At 32.8% G+C, this 26,998-nt stretch overlaps 4 protein-coding genes and 1 non-coding gene across 10 annotated transcripts; 4 read left to right on the plus strand and 1 right to left on the minus strand.

Annotated features, from left to right (window-relative positions):
* The first annotated feature begins 33 nt into the window (after window positions 1-33).
* LOC110426725 (pentatricopeptide repeat-containing protein At3g03580-like) lies at window positions 34-3,002 on the plus strand. Its single transcript, XM_021442014.1, has one exon. It carries the CDS (start codon window positions 410-412, stop codon window positions 2,762-2,764), a length of 2,355 nt encoding a protein of 784 aa, XP_021297689.1. The 5' UTR covers window positions 34-409; the 3' UTR covers window positions 2,765-3,002.
* A 1,179-nt stretch (window positions 3,003-4,181) lies between these two features.
* LOC149526483 (small nucleolar RNA snoR8a) lies at window positions 4,182-4,274 on the minus strand. Its single transcript, XR_016351978.1, has one exon. It is a non-coding gene; the product is annotated as a small nucleolar RNA snoR8a (small nucleolar RNA).
* Window positions 4,275-8,624: 4,350 nt separating this feature from the next.
* LOC110426646 (Saccharopine dehydrogenase) lies at window positions 8,625-13,138 on the plus strand. The gene is made up of 3 exons (XM_021441917.1): window positions 8,625-9,214; window positions 10,270-10,594; window positions 12,210-13,138. The coding sequence occupies exons 1-3, from the start codon at window positions 8,862-8,864 to the stop codon at window positions 12,897-12,899; spliced, it is 1,368 nt and encodes a 455-aa protein (XP_021297592.1). The 5' UTR covers window positions 8,625-8,861; the 3' UTR covers window positions 12,900-13,138.
* Window positions 13,139-15,993: 2,855 nt separating this feature from the next.
* Window positions 15,994-17,474, plus strand: LOC110426711 (F-box/kelch-repeat protein At3g06240-like). Its single transcript, XM_021441998.1, has 2 exons — window positions 15,994-16,036; window positions 16,171-17,474. The coding sequence occupies exon 2, from the start codon at window positions 16,192-16,194 to the stop codon at window positions 17,335-17,337; it is 1,146 nt and encodes a 381-aa protein (XP_021297673.1). The 5' UTR covers window positions 15,994-16,036; window positions 16,171-16,191; the 3' UTR covers window positions 17,338-17,474.
* Window positions 17,475-19,816: 2,342 nt separating this feature from the next.
* On the plus strand, window positions 19,817-25,731 carry LOC110426634 (F-box protein CPR1-like). 6 transcript variants are annotated; one of them, XM_021441893.2, is made up of 4 exons: window positions 19,817-20,124; window positions 20,279-21,966; window positions 23,534-24,735; window positions 25,323-25,731. In XM_021441893.2, the coding sequence occupies exons 2-4, from the start codon at window positions 21,878-21,880 to the stop codon at window positions 25,334-25,336; spliced, it is 1,305 nt and encodes a 434-aa protein (XP_021297568.1). In that variant the 5' UTR covers window positions 19,817-20,124; window positions 20,279-21,877; the 3' UTR covers window positions 25,337-25,731. The 6 variants fall into 6 exon arrangements, with proteins under 6 accessions (XP_021297568.1, XP_021297569.1, XP_021297571.1 ...); XM_021441897.2 differs by lacking the exon at window positions 19,817-20,124 and adding an exon at window positions 22,058-22,132 and having other exon boundaries at window positions 20,137-21,966; XM_021441894.2 differs by lacking the exon at window positions 20,279-21,966 and having other exon boundaries at window positions 23,472-24,735.
* The last annotated feature ends 1,267 nt before the right edge of the window (window positions 25,732-26,998 follow it).

A 26,998-nucleotide genomic window follows, 5' to 3' on the forward strand; every position in this document is an offset into this window, starting at 1 on the left:
ATGCGACATAAAGAATGATACATGTACTTATGTTTCCAAAAAGGAAAAAAAAAAAGAAGAGAGAGTGAATTCCTTTGCCTTAGCGCCATATTTCACAATTCTTCCTTTAAAGAAATGAAAAAAATGGCAGGAAAGATAAAAAAAAATTTAGGTTTCTCGCATGAAATGCCTTGTTGGAGTTCTTTCTCTTTCTGAGAACTTAGAAGCCACCCTTTCAGCTTTGGCGCTAAATTCAAATAGTAGAGTCTAGGCCTACTACTACTTGCAAAAAGAGCTGGTAATATTTTGGAAAAAAATTTGCAGAAAAATCTAAAACTTCAAAAAATGACTTGATTTGTTGATCTGCCTTCTGGGTTTTCCTATCTCCTTTCAAAAGAGCAATATTTTCTCCGTTATTCTACATATAAGCATGATTTTCTTCTTGTTTAAAATACCTTCACTGCTCCCAAAAACGAACCCAATTCCATCTTTTAAATTTCAAAGTCTATTCCTTTATCATTCAACTAGCAATGAAGTAGAAAAGTTTGCTTCGTTGTTAGAGAACTGTAGAGATATTGTTTCCTTGAGAAAGGTCCATGCTTGTATTTTCACTCTTGGGCTTTGTCAAAGTACTGTTCTAGGCTCAAAACTTGTAACTTACTATTCAAAGTTCGGATTCTTAGCTGAATCAAGATGTGTATTCGATAGAATTATCAATAACAATCTCTCTCTTTGGAATGCAATTCTTGTTGGGTGTTTTAGAAATGGTCAATGTAGTGAAGTTCTTAGGCTGTATTTGAATTTAAAGAAAAATAAGATTGGTTTTGATGGTTCAGCTATTACTTTTAGTTTGAAGAGTTGTGTTGATTTGGGTAGTTTTGAACTTGGAAAAGGGGTTCATGTTGATGCTTTTAAGTTTGGGTTTAGTAAAGATGGATTTGTGGGGTCTTCACTTATAGGGTTGTATTCGAAGTTTGGAGATATGGGTGGTGCTTCTAAAGTGTTTGATGAAATAGCTGTTAGAGATGTTGTTGTTTACACTTCAATGATAACTGGATATGCTCAACTTGGTGGTCAGCTTGCTTATGAGGCTTTTGAATTCGCTCGTGGAATGCAAAGCGAAAAGATTGATCCCAACAGGGTGACCTTGGTTAGTTTACTGCAGGCAGCAGCCCAGTTGGAGGCTTTCGAAGAAGGTCGTTCAATCCATGGATATGCTATTAGAAGAGGGATTGGTTGTTTAGATGAAGTATTTGAGACAAGTCTCATTGACATGTATATTAAATGTAGGGTCCCAACAATGGCAGCTTGCATTTTCGGTAGAATGAAGGTGAGAACAATTGGTTCTTGGAATGCAGTGATAACTGGATATCTTCAAATGGGGCAGCCCTCGGAAGCTTTGGGACATTTTTATGCAATGGTACAAGAAAATGTTTTTCCAGATTTGATTAGCTTAGCCAATGGGATTTTGTGTTGTTCTGATTTGAAGTGTTTGCGGGAAGGCAAGAGTATTCATGGTCACATTATTCGGATAGGGTACCAGCTTGATCTAGTAGCTACTACTGCTTTGGTTGATATGTACTCCAAGTGCAACAATTTGATCCAAGCTAGGAAATTGTTTGATGTAATGGAGACAAGAGATGTGGTTTCATACAATGTCATGATGGCAGGTTACCTCCAAAATGAATTTGCTTTTGAAGCCGTGGACATTTTTACTGAAATGGTTAGAATTGGTAGTAAACCAAACCTAGGTTCCATCCTGAGTATACTTTCTGCATTCTCTTATCTGAAGAACATAAGAGGAGGGAGGAGTGTGCATGGATACATACTGAGACATGAGTTTCATATGAATACTGATGTTGCCAATCAAATTATCTACATGTATGCAAGATGTGGTTCCATCTTTGATGGAAGGCAAGTATTTGACAGTATAAAACACAAGGATTTGATTTCATGGACTTCAATGATAATGGGCTATGTCTACCAAGGGCATGCAAATGAAGCCATCATATTATACCGGGTTATGAAAAGAGAAAAACTGGACCATGATTATATTACTCTGATAAGTTTGCTCCAGGCATCCTCACAGCTTGGACATCTTAGTCTAGCAAAGGAAGTCCACTGTCACTTGTATCGAGCTCTAATGGAAAGAGAAACACCAGTAATTAATTCCCTGATAACTACTTATGCTAAGTTAGGAAAATTAAATATGGCCAGAAATCTGTTTGAGCACACCACTAGAGGGTGTGCAACATCATGGAACGCAATGATAGCTGCATATGGGATGCATGGGAACTGCATAGAAGCTCTCCGACTATTTGATCAGATGAAAAAGGAGATGATTAAGCCTGATGGCATGACCCTTACATCAATACTTACTGCTTGCAGTCATTCAGGTTTGGTAGAAGATGGTTTGCAAGTATTCAAGTGCATGAGAGAAGAATATTCTATAGTTCCTTGTGAAGAGCATTATGCATGTATTGTAGATTTATTGTGCCGAGCAGGACGGCTTGAAGTAGCATATGATTTGGTTAGATTGCTACCAGAAAGGCAAAGTGCTACTGCATTAAGTGCTCTGCTTGCTGCTTGCAGAATGCATTGGAATACAGAAATGGGGGAGGTCATAGGAAATCGCCTTTTGGATTTAGAACCTGATAACCCAAGTGTATATAATTTGGTATCAAATTTATATGCAGAAAGTGGAAAATGGGATGAAGCAGCCAGAATAAGGAACATGGCAAAGAAGAGGGGTTTGAAAAAGCCCCCAGGATATAGTCTGATATAACTAGATCAGAGATATAAATATCTACTGGTCTGAGTTCACGATTGGCTCCAAATACAATTATCATTCTTTAGAACCTAGGCACGGTACAACATACTGTTGACTTGGATACTGTTTCTAATTACCGCAAGGTAATAAAGAGAGCTGCATGTGCAGTCTGTAATCTAGTTACAATTGTTTATAGTGATATAAAACAAAGTGGATGGGTCACGATTTCAGTGATGATATATCTTCAAATTAATATTCCTTGCTTCAACCATGTTTTCCTTGCTCACATTACTCTGAATGAATGCTTTTATCATTATACCAGTCACGAAACCATTGAGCGAATTTTTCTCCACGTAAGGTTGTTGTTACTGTTTTAAGAGCCTTAAAACGGCCTAGAAAGGGCACGCCTCTCTAAGAGGATGTCAACATTAGCTAGGGATTTTTAATGGTCAAAATATTTATCAAATTTTTGTACCCATAGATTTTGTTCAATTTAGTTATGATATTCAAAATCGAAGTAATTTAGTATCACGTGACACTGATGTGATAATATAACATTACCACGTGATACTGATATGATGACGTGATAATATTAATGTGATACTGACATGCTGATGTGTCGATGTCACGTGATAATATTGACGTAACACATTCAAAAAAAAATTTAAAAAATATCTATATCACATCGTAAGGGTTAAATTGAACAAAAACGTATAATATAGAATTAAATTGAACAAAATTGAAGTGTTGAGAGACTAAATTGAAAAAAATATTTGAAAAATGTAAAAGATTTTTGATATTAAAAAAATGTATATAAGTATATTATTACTGGATTATTTGATTTTAGAATAAATAATTAATTTATTATTCTTAACAAAAATTAAGTTTGAATTCTCTTTCTATAAAAAAAATTCTGAAAAAATTTTTATAGCTATAGTCAACTTTAAATAAATAACTTGCCTTATGTTGAAGTAAATTAAGACTAAATAATTATTTTTATTTTATTTATAATAGCATAAAAATTTGAAATTTATATGCTTAATTTGACTTAGATTTGAGCTGAATTCAAATTAACAAAATAAGTTGATTTAGTTACAACATTCACAATTTACAAAAACACATTCTTTTATAATTATTCAACCCTTACCCAATTAACCTTTTATTTAAATTTATTCAAAGCTTCTTATAAAGCGATTTAATTTAAGTTCAAAAATCATAATCAAATTCTGCTAAATTTAAATTTAAATTATTAATTTGGATCTATAAAAAATTGTAAATACAAAATAAAATGGTATAAATATTTATAATTATATTTTATTTTATCAACCATAATAGCAATCTTTAACTTAGGAAATTTTAACCTAAAAAACATAATCTGAAATATTAAATAAAATAAAAACATAAAAAATAAATAAAAAATTGAAGGGGTGAAATAGTTCAAATTCTATTGCTGTAATAAGAAGTCTGTCATGCTTAAATTGAGAGAGTCAGAATAAAGAATTATTTTTAAAATTATCACTAACTCCATATCTCCCTTCTTCATTTAAAAAAAAACAAAAACCAAGAACAATGAGCCTCACTTATGCACAAACGTTGACGTTAGAGAGCTGTTTGATCTTTAAAAAAAAATTTAAAAAGAAAATTCAAATTAGAGTTTAGAAACTTAAATTTGTCATCATTGTCCTAATGTTGTAATGATTAATAGATAAATTAAACTTCCAATGAGAAAAATAAAGAATGGAGAAGAAGATTATGGGTTGGCTAAGGAGAAAAGTAGTTATTATTTTTTATAACTGTGAAAATAAAAATTCTAATTCTGAGCGATTTTAAGATTTGTGTAAATGAAGATGCTATCTTTCTACTAGTATACATCTACGATAAAATATTAAAATTTTTTTTATAAAAACAGAGTTTAAATTTAATTTTTACAAAATAGATAAATTAATATACTGAAATCAAATGATCAAGTAAGAAAATATTTATATATATTTTTTAAGACCATAAATCTTCTACATTTAAACATTTAGCTTACTAATAAGTGTATGTATCATCTACTTAAATATTTATATTTTTTAAATACTTTTTCAATTTAGTCCCTAAACACTTCAATTTTGTTCAATTTAGTCTATGTACAATAGATTTTTGTTCAATTTAATCCCTATAACGTGACACAAAATATTTTTCTCAACCTGCTATGTTAGCATTGCCACGTGGCATCAACATGTTAGCATGTCAATGCCACATGGCATTGCTACATCATCATATTGGTATCTTGTCACCAAAATATGCCATGTTAGTACCATGTCAGTGTTGTTATTATCCTTTTTAATGGCAAAATTATATATCGTTAAGAGAAGGGACTAACTTGAAGTAATTTTCAAAATCAAATAATTAAATTGCTTTAATTTTAAGTACAAAAACTAAATTGAATAAGATGCATATATACATGTACATGGACTTAATGGGTATTTTGACCAAAATTATATTCTAAATTTGACTTAATTTTTAACTTGAGCTAAACTCAAACTGGAAAAATAAGTTGATTTAGTTACAAGTTTCACAATATACAAATACTCATTTTTTTGAAATTATTCAACTTTTCCCTAATTTACCTTTTATTTAAATTTACTCAAAGTTTCTTATAAAACGATTTTATTTAAGTTCAAAGACCACAATCAAATTCTACTAAATTTAAATTTAAATTATTACTTTGGATCTATAAAAAATTTGTGAATACATATAAAATGTTACAAATATTTACAATTATATTTAACTCTTCAACCATAAATATAGTATTTCATTTAGATAATTTCAACCTAAAATATATAACCTAAAATATTAACAAAATAAAAATATAAAAAATAAGCAAAAAATTGAAGGGATGGAGTAGCTCAGGTTTTATGAATATAATAAGAGTTCTATCATACTCAAATTGAGCAAGTTAGAATGATGAATTAATTGTATAATCATCTCTAATTCCATATCTCTCTTCTTCATTTAAAAAAAAACCATAAAAATAAAAACAAAAAACAATGAGACTCAAACACACACAAACACTATCATCAGAGAGTTGTTTGGTCATTAAATTAAAAGAATTTAAGAAAAAAATTCAAATTAGAATCCAAAAATGTAAATTTGTCATCATCGTCTTAATTTGTAACAATTAATCAATGTATCAAACTTTTAATGAGGAAAACAAAGAAAGGAGAAGAAGACTAAAGGGTGGTCAAAGAGTAGGTATTGCCTTTTATAACTGCAAAAACGAAATCTTAATTCTAAGCCTATTTAAAGTTTATGTAAATGACGAATTTTTTTTTTATAAAAAGAAAATTCAAACTTAATTTTTGCAAAATAGGTAAATTAATGTGCCTATTATGGAATCAAATGATCAAGTAAGAAAAAATTTATATATTTATTAACACCATGAATCTTTTACACTTAAACATTTGACTTATTAATAAGTATATGTATTATCTACCTAAGGATTTGTATTTTTCAGATTTTTTTTCTATTTAGTCCCTAAACATTTCAATTTTGTTCAATTTAGTTTTTATACTATAGATTTTACTCAATTCAATCCTTACGACATGGCATTTTTTTTTTGAAATTTTTTTCTCGATCGGCCACATCAGTAATGCCAAGTGGCATTGACACGTTAGCATGTTAGTGCCATGTGGTACTACCATGTAATCACGTTGGTGTCATGTGGTACTACCACATCATCATTTTGGTACCATATCACCAAAATGTGCCAAGCTAGTGTTGATATCATTCCCTTTAATAATAAAATTGGATGTCGTTAGGTGGAAGGACTAAATTGAAACAGTTCTTAAAATTAATGAATTAAATTGCTTCGATGTTGAGTACAGAGATTGAATTGAGCAAAATATATAAATATATGGACTTGGTGAATATTTTTACTAATTTTTAATAGTAGTTGGAATTCTGAATGCTCAATTTTACCTATCATCATTTCCAATCAGGGCAATGAGCTAAGCCCCGGGATTTCATTAGGTATTACTTTGAATATTGGACTATAAGATATTCAACCAAGTAACACAAAAAACAAAAAAGAAGAAGAAGAATTACATAAATTAAAATAAGCATACTTAATTAGAAGATTTGTATAAAGTATTATAACTTAGACTAAGGTAGGACATCCTTATCACTTTAAACTATAAAAGGATATTTTTTAAATTACTAAATCAAACTTCCTAGAAAAAACTTAATCCAAATTATTCATAATATTTAGGAAAAAGGACAAAATTTCCATTAATGTAGTAGAGGTATTCGTATTTCATAGGCTCTACTTGAATCCCTATCTAAATTCGTTAATTAGTCAAAATTTTAATTAAAAGGCAATAGAGATATAAAGATATATTATTATTTTTATTCAAAAATTATGGATCTATTTGATAACTGGAAAATAACTTATTATGAAAAATATTTTCTGTGTAAAATATTTTACAAAAGAATTTAAGCTCCGTTTAATAAAGTAGGTGTTTGTTGTTTTTTTGTTTTTGTTTGTAGAATTATGGAAATACTAACAAAAAACATATTTGTCAACTCTATTTTTTTTTCTTTTTCGAAATCATTTTTAAAATTGATGGAAAAAACACAAACACAAAAAATGTGTTTTATATTTTTTGTTTTTGTTTTCAAAACAAAAAAAAAAAAACATGTTGAACCACCTCATCCCAATTAAACCAACACCAAGCCACCCCTTTCATTTTTTTTTTCTTTGTTTCTCTCTCTTCCAATAACCCCACCCTAAATCTTTTTTATTTTTTTTATCTAATTCGTTTACTTTTTGACCTTAGGTAAGTTTTTTCATATATGATCTATCCCAGTCGAGTCTTTTTATTCTTTTCTTTTTTTTTCTCTTTTTCTTTTTGACTTTATTTTATCTTTTAGATTTAATTTATTGTTTCTAGAGACTTTGACCACTTGAATAGAATATTTTTTTTATGTCATTTTCTCTATGAGTTATAATAGTTATGTTCACATTTTCTAATTAGGTCATGTTTTCATGTTTTTATTTTTAAAAGTTTTTTATGACAGGAATATTACCAAACATGTTTTATTTTTTTTAAGGAAAATATGAAAACAGTGTTTATATTTTTACTTAGGAAAAAAAAAACAAAATAGATTAGGTTACCAAATGCCAACTTAATGTTTCTTTTACTTAGACAAACTGTTGAAAATATTTTTTATTGTTTGAATAGTACTTTAAAAAATATTGTCAAAAATATTTTCTATTTTTGAATAATACTCTAGAAAATATTTGGAATTATTTGGATGTTAAAATGATACATAAGAGTTTGGAAATGAAAATAGAAAAATCAATAATGATATTTTTAGAAGTATTTAAGCACATATTGTGGTAAAAATAAATTCTAATTTTTAAAAACAATTTCATCTCATTATTTTTTTTACTATGATATTATAAAAATATCAATATTCATCCATAGTGTAAAACATACAAAACTTATATTTATAAATATGTATTTGTCAAATGATACACATTGAAATATATTTTGTTATAATTATTAATAAGATTTGTTTAATTTATAAATAAAAATATTAATTACATTGAATGATTTTATTAAAAAAAATATATATTTTTGATTTTAATAATATCAAAAAGTTGAAATATTAATATTTTTAATTTTTTGATTTTTTCGGTTAAATATTAATATAAAAATATTTTTTTTATTTTCTAAAAAATATTTTTATAATTTTAAAAAAGTTACATTTTACGTGATCAATATTTTTTTTTATTATTTAGGAAAATATTTTGCATAAAATATTTTTCAAAGAACATTTTATGTGAAAACAAGCCATCTTATATTTAAACAAAACTACATTACTTAAATCATTAGAGTATGCCAACTAAGTAACAGCTAATTGCACCACCTGCTCTTCCCCAAAATCCCATTGAGCATCAATATGAAGTCAAATCCGATGAAATCAACCAGACACCGCTGCTAAATCTCCCAATCCATTAATATTTAACCGTTGCTAAATCGCCAATTTTAAAGCAAAAAAGGAAAACCTCTCCTTCCTTCTTCCACTTTCATTTTCCAGCAAAACCGAAAAGAACCCAAAAACCATGCAAACATCCCAACCCCAAAACCCCTCTCTTCTCTATGACATAATTATCTTAGGAGCCTCAGGCTTTACTGGCAAATATGTAGTAAAAGAGGCCTTAAAATTTCTCAACACACCAGCTTCTCCTCTTAAAAATTTAGCCATTGCTGGTCGTAGCCATGAAAAGCTTGTTAAGACGCTTCAATGGGCAGCTCATCCTAGCCCCCTTCCTCCATCTGTTAGTATTATCACTGCTGATACTACTGACCCACCTTCTCTTTTGAGTCTTTGTACTCAAACTAAGGTTTTGCTTAACTGTGTTGGGCCCTTTAGGATCCATGGTGAGCCTGTTGTTGCTGCTTGCGCCTCTTCTGGGTACTCTTTTGGCCTTTTTCGAAGTTTTTAATTATCTTGTTTGTGTATTTGAAGATTCAGATTTGTTGTTAAATGGTGCAAAATTGGGGGTTTTTTTTTTTAAAGGGTTCTTGAGTGCTAATGATGTATAAATGTGTGATCCATTAGCCTTTTTTTCTTGTGGGGCTTTATTGTTAAAATGAATTTTATATTAAGAGCATGTTGGAAATGAATGAATCTTCAATCTTGAGAGTAAAGACTTTGGATAGGATACCAATATTTGGGGTATATAGCAAATTAGGGGATGATAATGTTGTTGCCCCTCCCCCCCTTCTGACCCAGCGTCTTTTTGTGGTCTCTTGAAAGTTATTGCTAATCTTGATTATGTAGAAGCATGTATATGGTTTATTGCCAAATGGTGGAAATGGTGGAAATGTTGGGTTTTGAAGAATTCTGGATGTCGATGATGCATAAAGTTATGATCATTTAGTTTGTTCGCTGAAGATTTACTGTTCAAATGAGTGTTATTAGATAATTGAGATGGGTGGAAATAGGTTGTGAAAACGAAATCTTGAAAGTGAAAACCTTCAATAGGCTAATGATTCTTGGGAAGTCTTCTGAATTACGTGATGATTGATGGTTTTACAAGTGACATTAAGTTTAGAGAGAGTTTCTGCCTATATGATGTCATCTGTTGACTGATGGAATCTCATGCTACTATTGCATACGTAATTGGATATTGGATACATATTCTTATGTTCCTGTCTTACACTTGAAGCTTAGTTATATTGTTGGTTCATGGTAATAATAAGTACAATACTCAGTAGCTTAATGTATTGTAAAATTAATAATCGTTTTCCCACATTTAGTTTTGCTCTGTATATAATTTCCTTTTTACTTTGATATGCCTTGCACTCTATTTAGATGACGATTAAAATTGAATTGAATTAGTTGAGTTATTAGAAGTATTTAATCAGTTGAATTAGTTGTTCTGACCTTTAATCTCTCTAATTTCTAATATCTTGATTATAATAAATTCCAAAGTAATATATTTAAACTTTTTTTTATTATGCTAGGTGTGATTATTTGGATATAAGTGGGGAGCCTGAGTTCATGGAAAGAATGGAGGCAAAATACCATGAAGAGGCTGTGGAGACAGGTTCTTTGGTTGTTTCAGCATGTGGATTTGATTCCATTCCTGCTGAAATGGGGTTTATGTTCAATTCCAGGCAGTGGGTGGCCCCTGCTGTACCAAACCATGTTGATGCATATGTGAGTTTGGAGTCTGATAAAAGAATTGTTGGGAACTTTGCAACATACGAATCAGCAGTTTTGGGTGTTGCGAACATGGATAAGTTGCGGGAATTCAGGCGTTCTAGACCCAAGAGACCTAGACCAGTGGTGAGCAATTGTTCTCCATTTTCTTTTGCTAAGAGATATCCTAGTGGTTCATTGTTTAACAAAGACATCAGTTTGCTGCAGGATGGCTATTATGGATTTCTAAATATTTAGGAATTCAATGGTGGTTTGCTTTGTTTTAGTTTCCAACCTCATCTCACTATAAGTGATTTTTTTTCCTTATTGTAGTATTATTTAATTATATGCTCTGGTTGGTTAGGTTGGAAATTGAGGAGGACAAATAACTTGTGGATCTTAGTTATACAAAATATCTGATATAAGGAAATCAAGCTTCATTAATCTTGTCCGAATGCAACTATTGGACTTCTTCTTCTGGGTTTACAGTTGTTGATGGCAACTAGATCTAGGGCCTGCTCGTTTTACCTTCTATATAAATTTTACTTCATCATTTCTAAATATTTTTGGCTATGTGGGTCATCACTTAGTAGGAAGGCAGATCCTAAACAGGTTATAGTTGCACTGCATACAATGTGCAAGCACCTTCATTATGATGCTCAGTGACACCTGGTTTGCTTGTAGTATCAATCAAGGAAAGCAAGGTGCTACTAGCTTTTGTAGTGGCACATATTACCGACTGTAATGGCAGATGTGCTACTGATGACTAAAACATGGTGGTGGGAAACATTAATGGTGAAAATGAAGCCAAAGGCACATGTTGGTGGTAGCACTGCTTGTACCATGGTAGCCGCTTCTTCCTTCACCACCATTCCATGCAGTAGTCAGGATTGGTGGTAATGGTAATGGAGTAGGAATAGGTGGCTGAAGTGATGAAGGAGTCTGTACCCGTGGTAAATGCTTTGAAGATGTTGGTGGGATTGGGAACCTAGGGCTAGGTGGCTGCAGTAATAAATACTGGTGGTAACATATCTTTGGGTATATAGATAATAATGGTAGTTGCTGTGTTGTTGGTAGTGATGGTGCTGATGTTTATGGAAAGACCATGGTGTATGCATTTTTACGTTGGAGGTATTGCTTCTTACTTCTTACATCACAGAGATTTACATTGTAGGAATAATGGTAATAACAGCAAGAAAATTGATGAGGTTACTGGTGAAATTTACGTTGATTTGCTGGTATTGAAGTGGTAATAGTAGTGCTGGGATTGGTTGGCAGAAGTGCTGAGCTAGCTGCAGTTGGAGGCAGAGGTGGGAGGATAATGGTGTTGCCTGTGATAGCATCTTTTGACATAGTTCAATATTTGACATGGGTATTGCTATTAGTTTTGAATTTATGTGGGATTGGATTTCATATTTCTCTCTGCTATTCTATGGTTAAAATATAACTCATTTTTGCAATATAATCACCTGAGGTTGAGTATGAGAAAATGCAGTTTGTAATTGTGCTTATTTCTGACCCTGTGGCTAGTAGAAGTCATAAACCCTTCTGCCCAAGGTTGGTATGATGCTGTGAAATCAAGATTGATGTGAATCCCACCTGGGGCTTCTTGAATGATGGATCACGTCATTAATTAAGTCTTAGGCTTTGGAATTATGTTATCCTTAAGTTGAATCTTATGTATTCAATATTAATAATTGCGAGTTTCTAAAAGATTTATCTTAAGGTGTCCTGTAACAATGGTTTACTTGCATGATTGCAGATACCCGGTCCACCTCCTTCCAGAGGACCAATGATAGAACACCAGGAGAAAATTGGACTTAGGGCCGTGAAGCTACCTTCTGCAGATGCTGTAGTTGTTCAAAGGACTCTTGTTACTTTGATAGAGAACCCCCATGGCCTACCTGGGGTTAATGAGAGTGTTGAACATACTGAGAAGAGGGAGGCCTTCTGGTCATCGGTGAAGCCTGCTCATTTTGGCGTGAAAATAGGATCTAAGTCCTTGTTAGGCATCTATCGGATCATCGGAGTGGGGATGTTCATTGGGCTCTTAGGCAGAATTTCTTTTGGAAGGTGGCTTCTCTTGAAATTTCCCTCATTTTTCAGCCTTGGATGGTTTCGAAAGAGGGGTCCATCTGAGGATGAGGTGAGAAGTGCATCATTTAAGATGTGGTTTGTTGGATATGGTTTTAGTGACAGCAGTCTGGCTTCACAAGCAAACTCAAAACCTGACATGCAAATAATAACAAGAGTAATGGGACCTGAGATTGGCTATGTGACTACTCCCATAGTACTACTTCAATGCGCTCTTATACTTTTGAGCCAACGTGAAAGCCTGCCCAAGGGAGGAGCTTTTACCCCTGGGGTTGTATTTGGCCCACATCTCCAAGAACGGCTGCAAGAGAATGGAATATCATTTGATCTGATTTCAAAGTGTGCACTCCCTGCTTAAACTCGTGGCCTGGTGCGGACTTCCTCGTCTTTCTGGGAAATATAATAAAGCCATGGTCTTGGAACAGTTTCCTTTGGATGAATAACATACCAACACTTGAAAATAATAAAATTCAAGCTTGTTTCCCGTGAGTTCTGATTGTAAGAAATGTCTCGTTTTTCTGAACCTGTATATTGTCTCTTCGACACAGTTTCTTTAAAGCAAACTGAGGAAAAGCTCCCTTTGTACTTGATGGAAAATTTAAATAGGTTTCTCCTCTGTGAACAGGCCACGAGAAATGTGACAAAAGGTGGTAACATGAGCATAACAATACCTTTGTCCCACAGTCCTTTTCTAGCATGCTTGTGGCTATTCCAAACCAATTTTACCTCCCCATCTTTCCAATAAATCACACAAATGCGAGTCTAAATATAATGTACTGCTGAACTCTGCTTTCTTGAATGAAATTTTCTTAATTAGAATTTACAGCCGGCCTTCCACTCTCCTGCTGCCCTGCCAGGAAAGAACAGGCCTCTTGAAAAATTGGAGCCATTTTCCTTTCAAAAAATACCGGCCCTACTATGCCAGAGCTGTGAGGTGATTCAGATTACTTTTAAGACTCTTAAAAACAGTCTAAACCTATCGGGTCACTTGATTTAAAGGGACAGATTGTGATCAATACAATATGTGCAAAAGCAAAATCTAGTCAATGCAAACACAAGGAAAATTGAGTTGCCCTGATTTACATAAAAATTAAGTTCTTTTTAATCGAAATTAAGAGAAATGAAGCAAAGAATTCATCTAAATTTTTTATACATTCTGAGAAAATGATTTCAGATGTATAGCATGGAAATGACATGAAACTCAGAGATAACAATTATCATACATAGTAGAAAATAAAAATTTAAACTTACCATGTCATGTTGTCACCTATGGATATTTTGGTGGTTTTAATGCAAACAAAACTAGAAGAGAAGTAATTAGAAAAATAACATTATCTTTACCAAGTGATGTGGCTATTACGATGACATCTCTACTTTGTCTAACCCATGAACAACACAAAGGAAGCAAAGAACCTGTGCCATTCAAATGCTTAGCCTTCAACGGTTGCACACATAGTTGCACTTGAACCTTTACAAGGAGGGAGCTTTCTTAACTATGCTTTGTGCTAGTAAGTGAATAACAACTTGTCCAATTCTTATCACTCTCTTTTGTCGAATCACAAGTTGGAAATTATTTTCAAGTCACTCAAGGAAGTGTGCGACTAGGCTTTTTTGTTAGTTTTCTGAGAACCTAAAAACTCTTAGTGTTTCAGTTGTATTATGAGGAGTAGTCGAAAAGTGATATTTTTATCTAAATTAATTAGCTTCTTAAATTGTAGATAAGGCTTCAATATTATGACCTTTTATAACATTGGCACAACACTTAATTAAACTTTCTTAATTAAGTCATTGTAAATTAAAATTAAAATTAAACTTAATTTACTTTATTTGTTTGCCATTAAGACTTTAATATTACAACTAATTATAATATTGGCTTTATACTTAATTAAATTATTTTAATTAAGTTTTTAGAAGTTAAAAACCTATGTATGATTTAAGTCTAACTGAAATCATCACATTCTGAATTTAATTCATAATGCAACTTATTATGTATTCCTCATTAAGTTCCTAACATACTAGCAATAGAATTGAATTATAGTTTTTATTAAATTAATTAATTCAATTCCATATATTAAGATTGACATCAAGTAATGTATTATAATCACCCAATTGTTAAGAGATTCAAAGGGTCCTTTAATAACCTTTTAGTGTACAGCTTATCAGTATATTTCATTCCCTTATCATATATCTTGGAAATGATGAAAGTATGGTGCAGTGTCTACTTTTATTGATATTCATATTTGTTCTTGAAGTTAGATTATTAGTTTTATAGAGACTTATGAAGCTTTTTTTCATAATTTCCAAGTCGCCTTAGTTAAGGACTTCGATAAGCTAATATCAACTAAGAACTGTTAGAATATGTCTCTTAAATCACTTGGAGTGATGATTTTTTTCTTGATTACTCATTTGCTTTCATATGCTTCATGTTATACTCAATAGCATTTTGTTTTGACATTTTTAGTTAGGCACTCATAAGAATGAAATCAAAATATAACATTCCACATTTAAGACAACTTAGTATTTCAAGTCTAAGGAGTACTTACAAAACTAACATATGAAAAGTATTACATAAACACTTGAGTTGAAATACTAAATACATTTCTCATGGCGGGTCATGTTCAGTGAACTTGCTCTTTTAGGTAAGCACTTACATTGTAGTTCTAAGTATCTCCATACTTCAACCTATGAGATTGCTTGCTTACTTCTCAAGTAAGAAACATAGAATATACCAATCTCTCTAGGTATAATTGATATCTAGTTTCAATAATACATCGACCAAGAATATTTAAGAGATAATACTTTAATGTATAAGGATCTTATAATTATAAATCATTATAGTCCTCTTGTAAGGTATATTAATTTTATGTACTTCATCTAATTAAACTTATAACTTATTATAATTGATGTCTATTGATGAAGAAAAACTTCTAATCATTTAACATGAATGATATTATTACATGATTAGAATCAAAATTTAACCAATCTTAATTAACTACAGGACTCATCCCGACATATAATATATCTATGTTCACGATAGAGGTTTTATGTGATAGCAATAGATTCATTGAGCCTATGAGATTCCCTCTAACCACCAACAAAACTTAAGCATCAGAATTATTTGATATGCTCGTTGAAGGGTATCTAGGACAAGATATGAGAGAGAAAAGAATATAATATATTATCTGAGAAAGCATTTTCCTTAATCTTTTTCCAAGAATCAATGCTTAACGTATATGCCACAACTTTGCTGAGTAAGGCAGCAAGAATAAAACTCATGGAGAGGTACCAGAAGGCTAGAATCCTGTCAAAGGTACATAGTAAGAATCCCCTCATTAATGTTAGTCCCAGATTTCCAGATTGAGATTGGATGATTAGGTAATATCATAGGATTCTATGTCAGCGTTGCCTGTAAATATTACATTGCAACTACTGGTTTCCATAAAACGATGACAAATTTATGGTAAAAGTTTGAAAAGGAAAGAATTAGGAATGATGGTGAGCACTCCTTGCCTTTTTCTCTACCACACAACTAGATAATAAAAGAGATATTGAAGCATGTATATTGCTTTCTCTGAACCTGTGGGTAGAAGAGAATATAAGTGTGAGGTTTCTTACTATGTATTTGACAGTAGCTAAAGGAGAAGAGCCAGATGCAGGGCTTTGGCAATCTGCCAAGAGACTGGTTCCTCGAAATCTTTCTCCGCCTGCCAGTAGAATCTTTGACGCGATTCAGGTGCGTTTGCAAATCATGGTATGCTCTCATTAATAATCCTAAATTCATTTCCATGCACCTTAGCTATAACAGCAGCAACAATGAATTTGTTCTTATCAAGCGCTGCCTCCTAACATGCTTAGGAAAGAAAGTAAATATGTTCTCAGTGGTCAGCAGCAAGGACTTTTCTTTTGCAAATATAGCTGTTGATTTACCCTTGTATAAGAAAGAGCCCTATTTACAACTTTTGGGTCACTGTGATGGCATTATTTGTCTATCAAATTATAGAGATGCCATAGTTCTATGTAACCCTGCTACCAAAGAATCCATGGTTCTCCCGAAATCCTGTCTCCCCTGCTTTTTATCGAACCCAAATTTGATTCCCCGAACGAATGCCCTGGGATTTGGTCATGACCTGAAAAATCAACAATACAAGGTGGTTAGGATTGTGTCATATTTGGAGGAGTTTGGCGACCACAGCTCACCCCAACTTTCCAGGGTGGAGGTATACGCCATGGGAACTGATTCCTGGAGAGAAGTCAAGAATGTTAAGGTCTCTGCCAATGTCCAATACTCTCCAATTCCATGTTTTGACACCCACTTCAATGGAGCATTTCATTGGCATGCTATGGACTATAACAATAATGAAGTCATCCTTTCATTCGACATGGGAGAAGAGGCGTTCCGAAACATATCAATGCCTGATTTTCCTTCCATTTATGATCATTCTCTCTACAGGAGTCTCCTGGTGTGGAATGGTTGCCTTGCTTTGATAGTCTATCCAGCAAAAGGAATTGAAAAATCATTTCAGATATGTGTGATGGAAAATTATGGGATGAAGGAATCTTGGACCCGAAAATTAACTATTGGACCTCTTGCAGGAATTGAAAGGCCATTGATGTTTTGGCAAAATGATGAAGAGATTGTAATGGAAGGAATTGATGGACAGGCAGTGTCCTACAATTTCATCACAAAACAAATCAAGAATCTTCGAATTTATGGGGTTCCAAAATCGTTCCAAACTCTTACTTATGTAAATAGCCTTGTCTCAATCAGGAGAGGGAATCAATGCTTGATGAAATAAGTTACTATCGGTCATGAATAATTAAGAGGTGGTTCTGTTTGATTGATGCTTTTATTTAACCTTTTCCGTGATTAACTATGCTATTTGTTTTCCCTGACCAATCACTTCTGCATAATACAAAAATGTCAATGTTTTTAGTCTCCTTGCCCACTGGGAAGCAAGTGTCATTTTCTCAAAATTTGTGGATTCTTGGCAGTTAGTATAATGTTTTCCACTCTCCTTGTGATGTACATTATCAGAGATTGATATTTTCAATTACTTGTGTTACAAATAAGCTAACCTTTTGTACCCTGGGGAGAGGAAAATAAGAGTAACTTTGATAAATGACAACAAAATTATCTTATCTTACATTTATTTATCTACGCCAAATATGACATGATATAATATTTAGTAGAAAAATTCTCTTAATTCTTTAATGATCTTGTTTGTTTGTTTGTTTTGAGCTTTGGTTTAGGGTATAAATTATCTAAAAAAAAAAGACATAAGATATAAAATCATATATCTTACTTTTTTTTCGTTTTGTGAAACGAAAAATTAAAATTTTATTTTTTGAGTAAATATTATGTATTCATTATTTAGTCAAATATTTAGATACAAAGTATATTTTATTTTAATCTTAAATATGTATTTATGATAAGATAAGATAAAATGGGACAAGATCGTGTAAACTGTTTTCTTTCTTTTGTATTTATTTTAAACAAAATTATAATTTATAAAAAAATTTTATAAATAAAAATTTATCAAAAAATTTCAGCTTAATTATAAAAATTATTATTTTTTATAAGAGCTCCATAATAGCTTTTAAGCTAAAAAAAACTAAGCCAAACAAGTTCTAAAAAATAACTCTTGGTATATATTAGGAGAAAATTACAGATAAGTTTGGGACTATTAGTAATAAACCGTGTGCCGCACATTTAAGTTGATTTCTTGTTTCCTCTCTCTCTTTTTTTGGACTTGCTTTGATTAAGACGTTTACTCCACTTGTTACCAAATGAAAGAAAATGGAAGGAATTAGCTAACCAAAAAAAAGAAAAGAAAATACCTTGATGTGAAGCTAATTAGAGGGAGGAAAAGGTACAAATTTGTATCTTACCATATCTATATACATATTAAATAGTACAATCATCAAAGCACACACTGTCTTCTTAAAAAAACTACCCATACACACACACACAATATAAAAACCAAATAAAATTAAAAAAATAATGTATTTTAAATGAACTTAGGATGAGGTGAGGTGATATTTTCAAAACTTATCATTGCCCATGCCTTATCCAATCTCTATCTTTCAAGCAAAAAGGTCCCTTCATTTCAAGATGGGGGTGATGCACCATTTGACAACAAATTGATCTCATCATCATCTCTTCTCTTGGTATGTGTAACTTATCAATTCTATGGATTGATAAACAAATATAAAATAAAAAAAGAAGGAAGAAGTGGTCCAATTGATTTCCATGAATGACTAAAAGAGAGAAACGGGAATCTCATCATTCCTTTAAAGAAAGTGCCCACTTCACCCTACTTTAATCTTCTTAGGCCAAACTACCCAAATATAATAAAGAAATAAACCTAAATACTAATGCATTGTTCCAACAAGATCTAGGGTAACCTTAAAAAACAGAAACTTCCAAACCCCAAAACTCAGCACCTGCAAGAAACAAACAAGGTTCCTAGGAAACAACAAGGACTCATCATGATTCTTCCTGTTTGAGATATATCAACACAGAAGACTAGAATGTCCTTCAAAATAGCTTAAAGTTACTAAGGGGTTCAAAAATCCAAATGTTAGTGAAAATCAATTAAGTTTTACACATTTACTGTAAAATATTGGAATATGCAAAGATTAGAGCAAGTTCAAGAAGATATTTGTGACATATTAAGTGAGTTGGCTTAAATTGAAAGAAAAATTACTAAGAGTTTCAAATTTTTTATGCTATTTGCCTGTGTAATTGATAAGGTTATAAAATTAAGGTAACTATGTCTAGGATGAACAGTTATTTCATTTAGTGTTCATTATTGGGAGCATCTAATAAAGTCTCAATCGTGGATGTATCTAAGTAGTAGGAGTACCTAATACAATTATTATCAGTGGCAGTATTCAAAACAGGTATTAATCTAAATGATTATCAATTCTTTTTGATCAACACTTGGCACCTTATCTTGTGCTAGAACAGTTTGCACTTTTCACACCCATAAAAATCCTATCATTCCTTGAGTGTAACAGTGTTTTAACCAGTGTAATAATCTTTTCATTTTGTTTGTCTTTTAACCAGTCTTGACAGGAACAAAATCCCTTGTTTCCTTCCTTTCACTGTGTGCACATCCAAACATAGTGAAACAGTTTTTATTCAGGTTGGGAAGTAATAATAACTCAAAGAGTATCTATCTAGTAGAAGAATCTCTACTAGTACATGGAATAGGCTTTCCTTTTCAAGGACTGTGTCATTATGTGTAGCATTTTCCTTTCCTTTCCCATGGATATTTGGATAATGATGTGCTGACAAACAATACAACTCCAAAACCAAAAACCATGAGTGAAAACGGTCACCCCTTCACTCCCCACCTCTCATTACTCCCTTTTATTTTCCTTCTGCCATCTTCTTTTCATGTCATCATCTTCTTCTTCACAATAATTTCCTTATCTTTCCTTCTACTTTTTTGTTCTCCATCTTTTGTAGAAAAAGCTTGAAACAAGAGTGAAACTATCAATTCCTTGTTTGGCCTACAGCTTTACCAGAAAAAATCTTTGAAACCCAATTTCCCTTGATGCTATTGGAGCCAATTAAGGTATAATTGATTTCACTGATTTTAATTTGCTTTAACATGTTTGTTTATTGAATTTTTCTTCAAGAATGTTCATAAACTTGAAAGGGTATTGTTTGAATAATTGTTAGAACAAAACCACAAAGTTTCCTTATATGTTTGTATTTGTTGGAAACAGACAAAAATAAAGTGTTCTGGGAAAGAAGAACGCTGGTGTATGCTAAAAAATTTTTGCTGTCATCTTACTTTGGAAGAAAGGGTAGTTTTTGAAAATTTGAGATGCTGCCAAGGGTGTTTTGGTGAATTTCTATCATTGATTGCAGTTTGGTAAATAGAGCTGTATTTGGACAGAAGTAGGATATATATGTTTCGTATTCTTTGTTGTAAAGTACTTGGGAAAATATGCTGATGTTATAGTAGCACGTGTCATCATGTGGAGACTTATGGAGCAAAAACAATGAGACAAAGGATATCCAAGCAATTTAGTGGCAGAGGGAGACTAGTTCAGATGGCTTGGTTTTATTGATGCCTTTTGTTAGGCTTGTTTGCTTTAGGCCATGCTGTATTGATGATAAGATCAAAATTTTGTTTTCTTTCATCAAGTTCAATTCTTGGAGTCCTAGCTTTACTAAGGAATTGAGAAATTAAGCATATGCAAAATTAGGATTTCTAGTTTTTAAGGTTTGCTTTTAAATTTTGTTAATTGGTTAATTTGGGATGGATAGCAGTAGACCATAGGTGAGAGGGTGAGGTGAATATCTCTATTTGGAGGCTTAACTCAAATTTTTATGGAGACAATTTGGATCAGAATTGGACATATTGATGTAGAGTAAGGATAGAAAGATGAACCTTGGCCAAAAACGCAAAAAAGGAAAAAAAAAGATAGAATGATGAATGAGGGTTGGATATCATATATGATTCTGAATTTGAGGCATTTGAAGGTAGGAACCATAAATCTTTCAAAAACTTTATTTTGCATTACTAAACTTTTTCATTATCCTACACTATTTTACAAACATATGCATAATTTTGCTTCGGTTACTCAACCATGCATGCTATATCACTTGGTATTTTCTAAGGGCTTTTTGTTGAAAATTCACATATTATGACGGTGCTTCATGTATGGGAGGGTTAGTGTATTGATGCAAATGGAACTTATATGATAGATGTCATCGAGTCAAGTGCATGATAAACCACTTAAATACATTCATCTTCATATATATACATGTGTTATAATAGAGCTTTTCTGAAGTTGTAATTTGATGAGATCCTAGTTTTCTTGAATCGGTTACTTATAGTCACATTCTTCAGAACCCAATTTTGCTAACAGAATTATGAAGCACAGCACCACCGTACCTTTAGAAACAACAGAATCAACATGTTTTAACCATTTCCAGCAGACAAACCTTTGAGTGAAGCATGAGAGTGGCTGATTATGCCTATTGACAAAACCAGCCCCATGAAACAAGAAGGCTAGGAAAAGGTCTAACAAAGCAATCACATCCTACAAAGAAATCTGAATAAAAAACCATAAAAAGAAAGCATTATTAGCAAGAAAGATGAGGAAGGTGATTTGAATACTTTTAGCATGCATTTTCCAACAAGAGTGACTGAATACTTTTTGGATATGTAATTAACAAAATGAGAAGACTAAAGATTTATGGAGTTACTGAATTCCTTTGATAATTTGCAAAAATGGTGAGATTCTCGGGGAAGGCAATGGTGGAAGTGTTGTGTCCGACAGTTTGGCTCACAAAAATTAACAATCTTCCAATTCATGGGTTCAGAATATTGTTCACAGTTTTTGTTTATATGGATAGCCTTGTTTCAGTCAGAGGAGGGAATCAAATGCTTGATGGAGTACAGGTAACTATGTTTAAGAGCCTCTGGTTTTTCTATTACTTAGCTTGGTAGTGTGTTCAACAGATTTGGGATTGAAATCAATTTCATTGCTTAGTTGAAGGGACTGAATAGAACCTATCGCTCTGCATATTCTTAGCTGTCTATGAAGTGGAGTATTAAACAAAGATAAGTATGGTTTTCAGCAAGCATTATCGTATTGTCCTTTTAGATCAAATGTTTTACTGTAAATCTTGTTGAGTTCCTTTTGTCATTGAAAAATATATTTACTTTTATCTAGGACCTTTCGGGAAAATATAGTAGGAAATGACCTTCCAACTGTGGTGGAAAGGGTATCTCACTGTTTGCGGTAGGGAAAGCTTGCTGATGCTCTTTCCTTTACATATATCAGTACTGCAAAATGTTTATTCAATACATAGCAGGACTTAAAATTTTTAGTCATGACCCTTTTTCTCAATTTGTGATTTTTATTGAAACTAGATATTTTCACACTTATGACCAGATTTTTGAGGCACTATGTCATCAAGCTTTCAGTTTTGTGAAGAAACAATAAGTATTTGGTTTATTTATTTTCAGATCACCTATATAAGAACCTCATTCCTGAATATCTACATTAAAAAGCTCTAGGAATCACCAAAATTTTGTGCACACTTTTCCCAGGAGTATAATTTTTGAAGCAATGTAAATGTGTGACATACCTCTTGAAACACTTGTGACATGTTGTTTTCAAGAATAATGGCCACATTTTTATAGAACTGTGTGTTGAACTCTAAGAGATAAAGAGGAAAATCATAAGCAGTGACAAGAACATTTCGATCATAAGATGGCGGAAGTGCAAAAAGATTTTCTTTCATAGGCATTGCCAAGGAAAAACAAATGTTTTTCTGTCCTGACAAGTGCCCTTCTCTTGGATTGATAGACAGAAAATGTACTCAAAAGCACTTCTTTCTGTTACTATGTTTATTTTCTTTACAGAAATATGCATAAAACTCCTGAACCAACTGTATCAATAGCGAAAGTCAAGCATCTGAATTATTTTAAATGCTCATTAAAATTCTTCTTCTGAAAGAAAAGAATATGATGAGACAAGATTTCCCCAGGAATCTGTGCTTAAAGAATATGCCCCAACTTTTAGAGAAGGCAGTAAGAAACAAAACTCACCCACCAAGGTTGGAATACTAATAAAGTCGTAATCATCAAGTTTTGAGATAGTGAAACAGCACCATGCCAGTCCCTGATGCCACATTGGGATTGCATGATTTGGGAGTGAAAGATTCAAGGACTTTTAATTCTATGATTGCAGGGCTAAGGAAAGAAAAACAATTTTAACATGATTATCAGTTTCAAAAACTGATGCTAAATTGATGGTAATAACTGAAAAGAAAAGAACGCAGGTATAATATTTGGTAGGTTCTGCCATGCAACTATTACTGTACTTATCTTAACCTGCATATTAAAGCTCTCCAAGATTTGTTGTGGCAAATGGTTATTGATGCAGGTATATTTTTCAGGGAAACCATGAGTTTCGACAAGCGTATAAACATGAGTTTTTGATAATAATGTGCACATGCAGGGTTTTGGCTTCTCTAGTTATTGACTGTAGGGAAGGAGAAGAACAAAAAGAACCTAGAATGGAGGGCATTGGTGATCTGCCAAGAGAATTGTTCCTTGAAATCCTCTTACGGTTGCCAGTGGAATCTTTGATGCGATGCAAGTGCGTTTGCAAATTTTGGTACGCTCTCATTCGCAATGCTAAATTCATTGAGTTGCACCTTAAGTACAACTGCAACAACAATGTATGTGTCCTTCTCAAGCGCTGCCTTCTGACATGCTTAGGGGAGAAAGAAAATATGTTGTCTTTGGTCTGCAGCAACGGTTTTTCGTTTGTAAATTTAGATGTTGACTTGTCTTTGTATAAGAAGGAGCCATGTTTGCAACTTTTAGGCCATTGTGATGGCGTTATCTGTCTATCAAATTACAGAGATGATATAGTTCTATGTAACCCTGCAACTAGGGAGTCCATGGTCCTCCCCCAGTCTTGTCTCCCTTGTTCTCCATCAATACCAAATTTGATCCCGCAAACCAGTGCCTTGGGATTTGGTTATGATGCAAAAAGTCACCACTGCAAAGTTGTTAGGATAGTTTCATATTGGGAGGAGATAAATGAGAGTGGCTTACCCCACCTTTCCAGGGTTGAAGTCTACTCTTTGGGAACTGGTTCTTGGAAAGAAATCAATGTCAAGGTCCCTGCCCATGTCTTGTATTCTCCATGTTTCGAAACATACTTTAATGGATCCTTTCACTGGTATGCTGTGGATGATAACAGAAATGAAGTCATCCTTTCATTCCACATGGGAAATGAGGAGTTCCAAGTAATACCAATGCCAAGTTTTCTCTCCATGTATGATTATTCAATGTGTAGGAGTCTTTTGGTTTGGATGGGGTGCATTTCTCTAATAATCTATCCAGGGAGGGGGATTGAAAAATCATTTGAGATATGTGTGATGAAAGAGTATGGAGTGAGGAAATCTTGGACAAAAGTATTGACAATTGGACCTCTTTCAAGAGTGGAAAAGCCTTTGGTTTTTTGGAAAAATGATGAGATTCTAATGGAAGGCACTGACGGACAGGCTGTGTCTTACAACCTTAGGACCCAAGAAGTTAAGGATCTTCCAATTTATGGGGTTCCAAAGTCATTTGCAACTCTTGTTTACGTGAATAGTCTTGTTTCAGTCAAAGGAGGCTATCAAATGCTCGATGAAGGAGATAATACAGGTGAAAAGGTTTCAACTCTTGTTATATTTTCTTTTGTTCAGAAGTCTTTTTATATTTCTGTTACTTAGCATTGTAGATCATCAACAGATGTGCATATTTTAAAGTCTTTTTTTGCTGCCTTTGTCTTAACCCTTTTGTTTCCCATTCAAAGAATTGAACATACTTAAGGTTTTGCTATATATATATATATGTATATGTATATTCACCAACTATTTAGAATTTAGCACCGAAGAATTGTGAATTTTCCGGACCCTTTCATCCTTTTCTAGCATGGCCTAGAGGCATAGAGGATGAGTTCCCAATTTGATTTGAAACATAGTTTTAGTCCATTACAAGTAAACGTATAGTTTGTCTGTTAAGGGGAAGGCACCATTGTTTTCCATAGAAAAGGTATCATTTCCGCTAATGTTCATATTATCTTGAAATACTTACATCCTTAGGCCTGTACATTGCTTGTAGCAGTATATGCTAAGCATTGGTTCTGCCTTAGTAATTTGTTTCTCAGAACATATCATGGTTTAAAAGATATGGTGAAGCTACAAGAATTTTCTCTTGTGTATTTCTTCTAATCCTAGTTTTTGTCTTAGATTTTGATTGGTGAAGGCTTTTCCACCCTGGATAACCTTCCGAAAAGCTCCCGTCAGTATGAACCAAAGGTTGAGAGCCCTGTACCATCATGAGTGAGACATACAGGAGGATGGAAAGCCAATGTTGCCAGGTTCAACAAATAAGAAAGGAAAAATGAACAGAGAAAAAATCTTCAGTGTACAGAATGTCATAAATGTACAGAAAAAAAACCATCCTAAATTTGGGTTTATCAGAATCTTTGTGCTATAAATAAAGATATTTAAGATCAATAAGTGTGGAATTTCTGAAATCTTTTTGGATTGGTAGAGCCAGGATAATGTTGCCGATTCCTACTTTACTAAGTTCTGCCATTTACTTGCTCCAAACAGTTTGCTAATACCTTTACAACAATCTTGTAAACATTGCCCACCGAGCTTATTGAATGATACTCCCCAATGATATTAGGATTCTTGATCTTTGGGATTAAAATGATGAAGTTCTGCCATTTACTTGCTCCAAACAGTTTGCTAATACCTTTACAACAACATTCCTCTTTTCAAATTTCCCCTCTGATAACTACCATTCGACATCCAAGTTGTGTAGTTCACCCCCGAAGTTCTCAATTTTGCGACTCACTTCACCATGCTTCGATTTTGCCACTCACTAATAATTGACCATAAATTTTGAAGACCCCACCACAAGAATGAGCTTCAATTATTTCCCTGATTTGCCTTAAGCCAACTATTTAGAATCAATCATTGAAAGTTGTTGCCATCAAGTCAATAATTGAAGACCTTAAAAGGTTTGAGTCCCCAATTTAGATCCTTTTCACCCACCACCATTAGGTTATGATCAGACATAGAGCAAGGGAGACATTTCTAGACAATATCATCAAAGTAAGCTAACTAATCAACATCAAATAAAAATCTAACCTGCAGAAGGTAGCTTCCTCCTGTCTACTACATCATGTGAATCTCCCACCAGATATTGGTAGATCCACCAAAGTTGCATCGCCGCTAGACCCAAGTAAGCCTCACAATACGTATGCCTGTTCATCATATATTATCCCCTTAAGACCATATTCTCAACTTATCCATTCATAATTTTGCAAACGAAGTTATTCAATAACATACTTTTACGTGTTACCCTCAAATATTATATAACACTTGCCAACTTGTGGCAATATCATAAAATAAGTCAGGCGTCTAGCATGTATAAAATGTGTCTTATGACTAACACCATGATATTTCCAAACAAAATGCTATATCATTACCTGCGAAGTGACTTTGGGTTGGATATTGTTATTTGAATGCCATTATGGGTACCTATCAATTAGTGAGTGTGTATACTACTTCTCAAACTACGATCCAGCTATCTCCGGATTTGAAAATCAAAAACCTAGAATTTTAAAATAGTGAGCATAACATTCAGTGAGGAACATAAAAAAGAAACAAGCATACGGATAAAGGAATATTTAAAAAATACGTAATTTTCGTTGGAACCATTTGATTTTTCACTTTGAAGCCAAATCCATGACGCAGCGTGTTGATTACATCCAAATTGGTTGTTCAATCTATGATTTAATCCTTTAAAAACCATTGAGAACTTTAATCCAGGTTAGATAGGTGTCTTGGTATAAAATCAAGTTGAAAACTCACAATCTTTTGTTAAACAAGTAGTAGGTATCAACACATCA

This window comes from Theobroma umbraticum, unplaced genomic scaffold (assembly GCF_002168275.2).
Source record: "Theobroma umbraticum cultivar Fairchild unplaced genomic scaffold, ASM216827v3 scaffold_12.0, whole genome shotgun sequence".
Taxonomy (NCBI): Eukaryota; Viridiplantae; Streptophyta; class Magnoliopsida; order Malvales; family Malvaceae; genus Theobroma; species Theobroma umbraticum.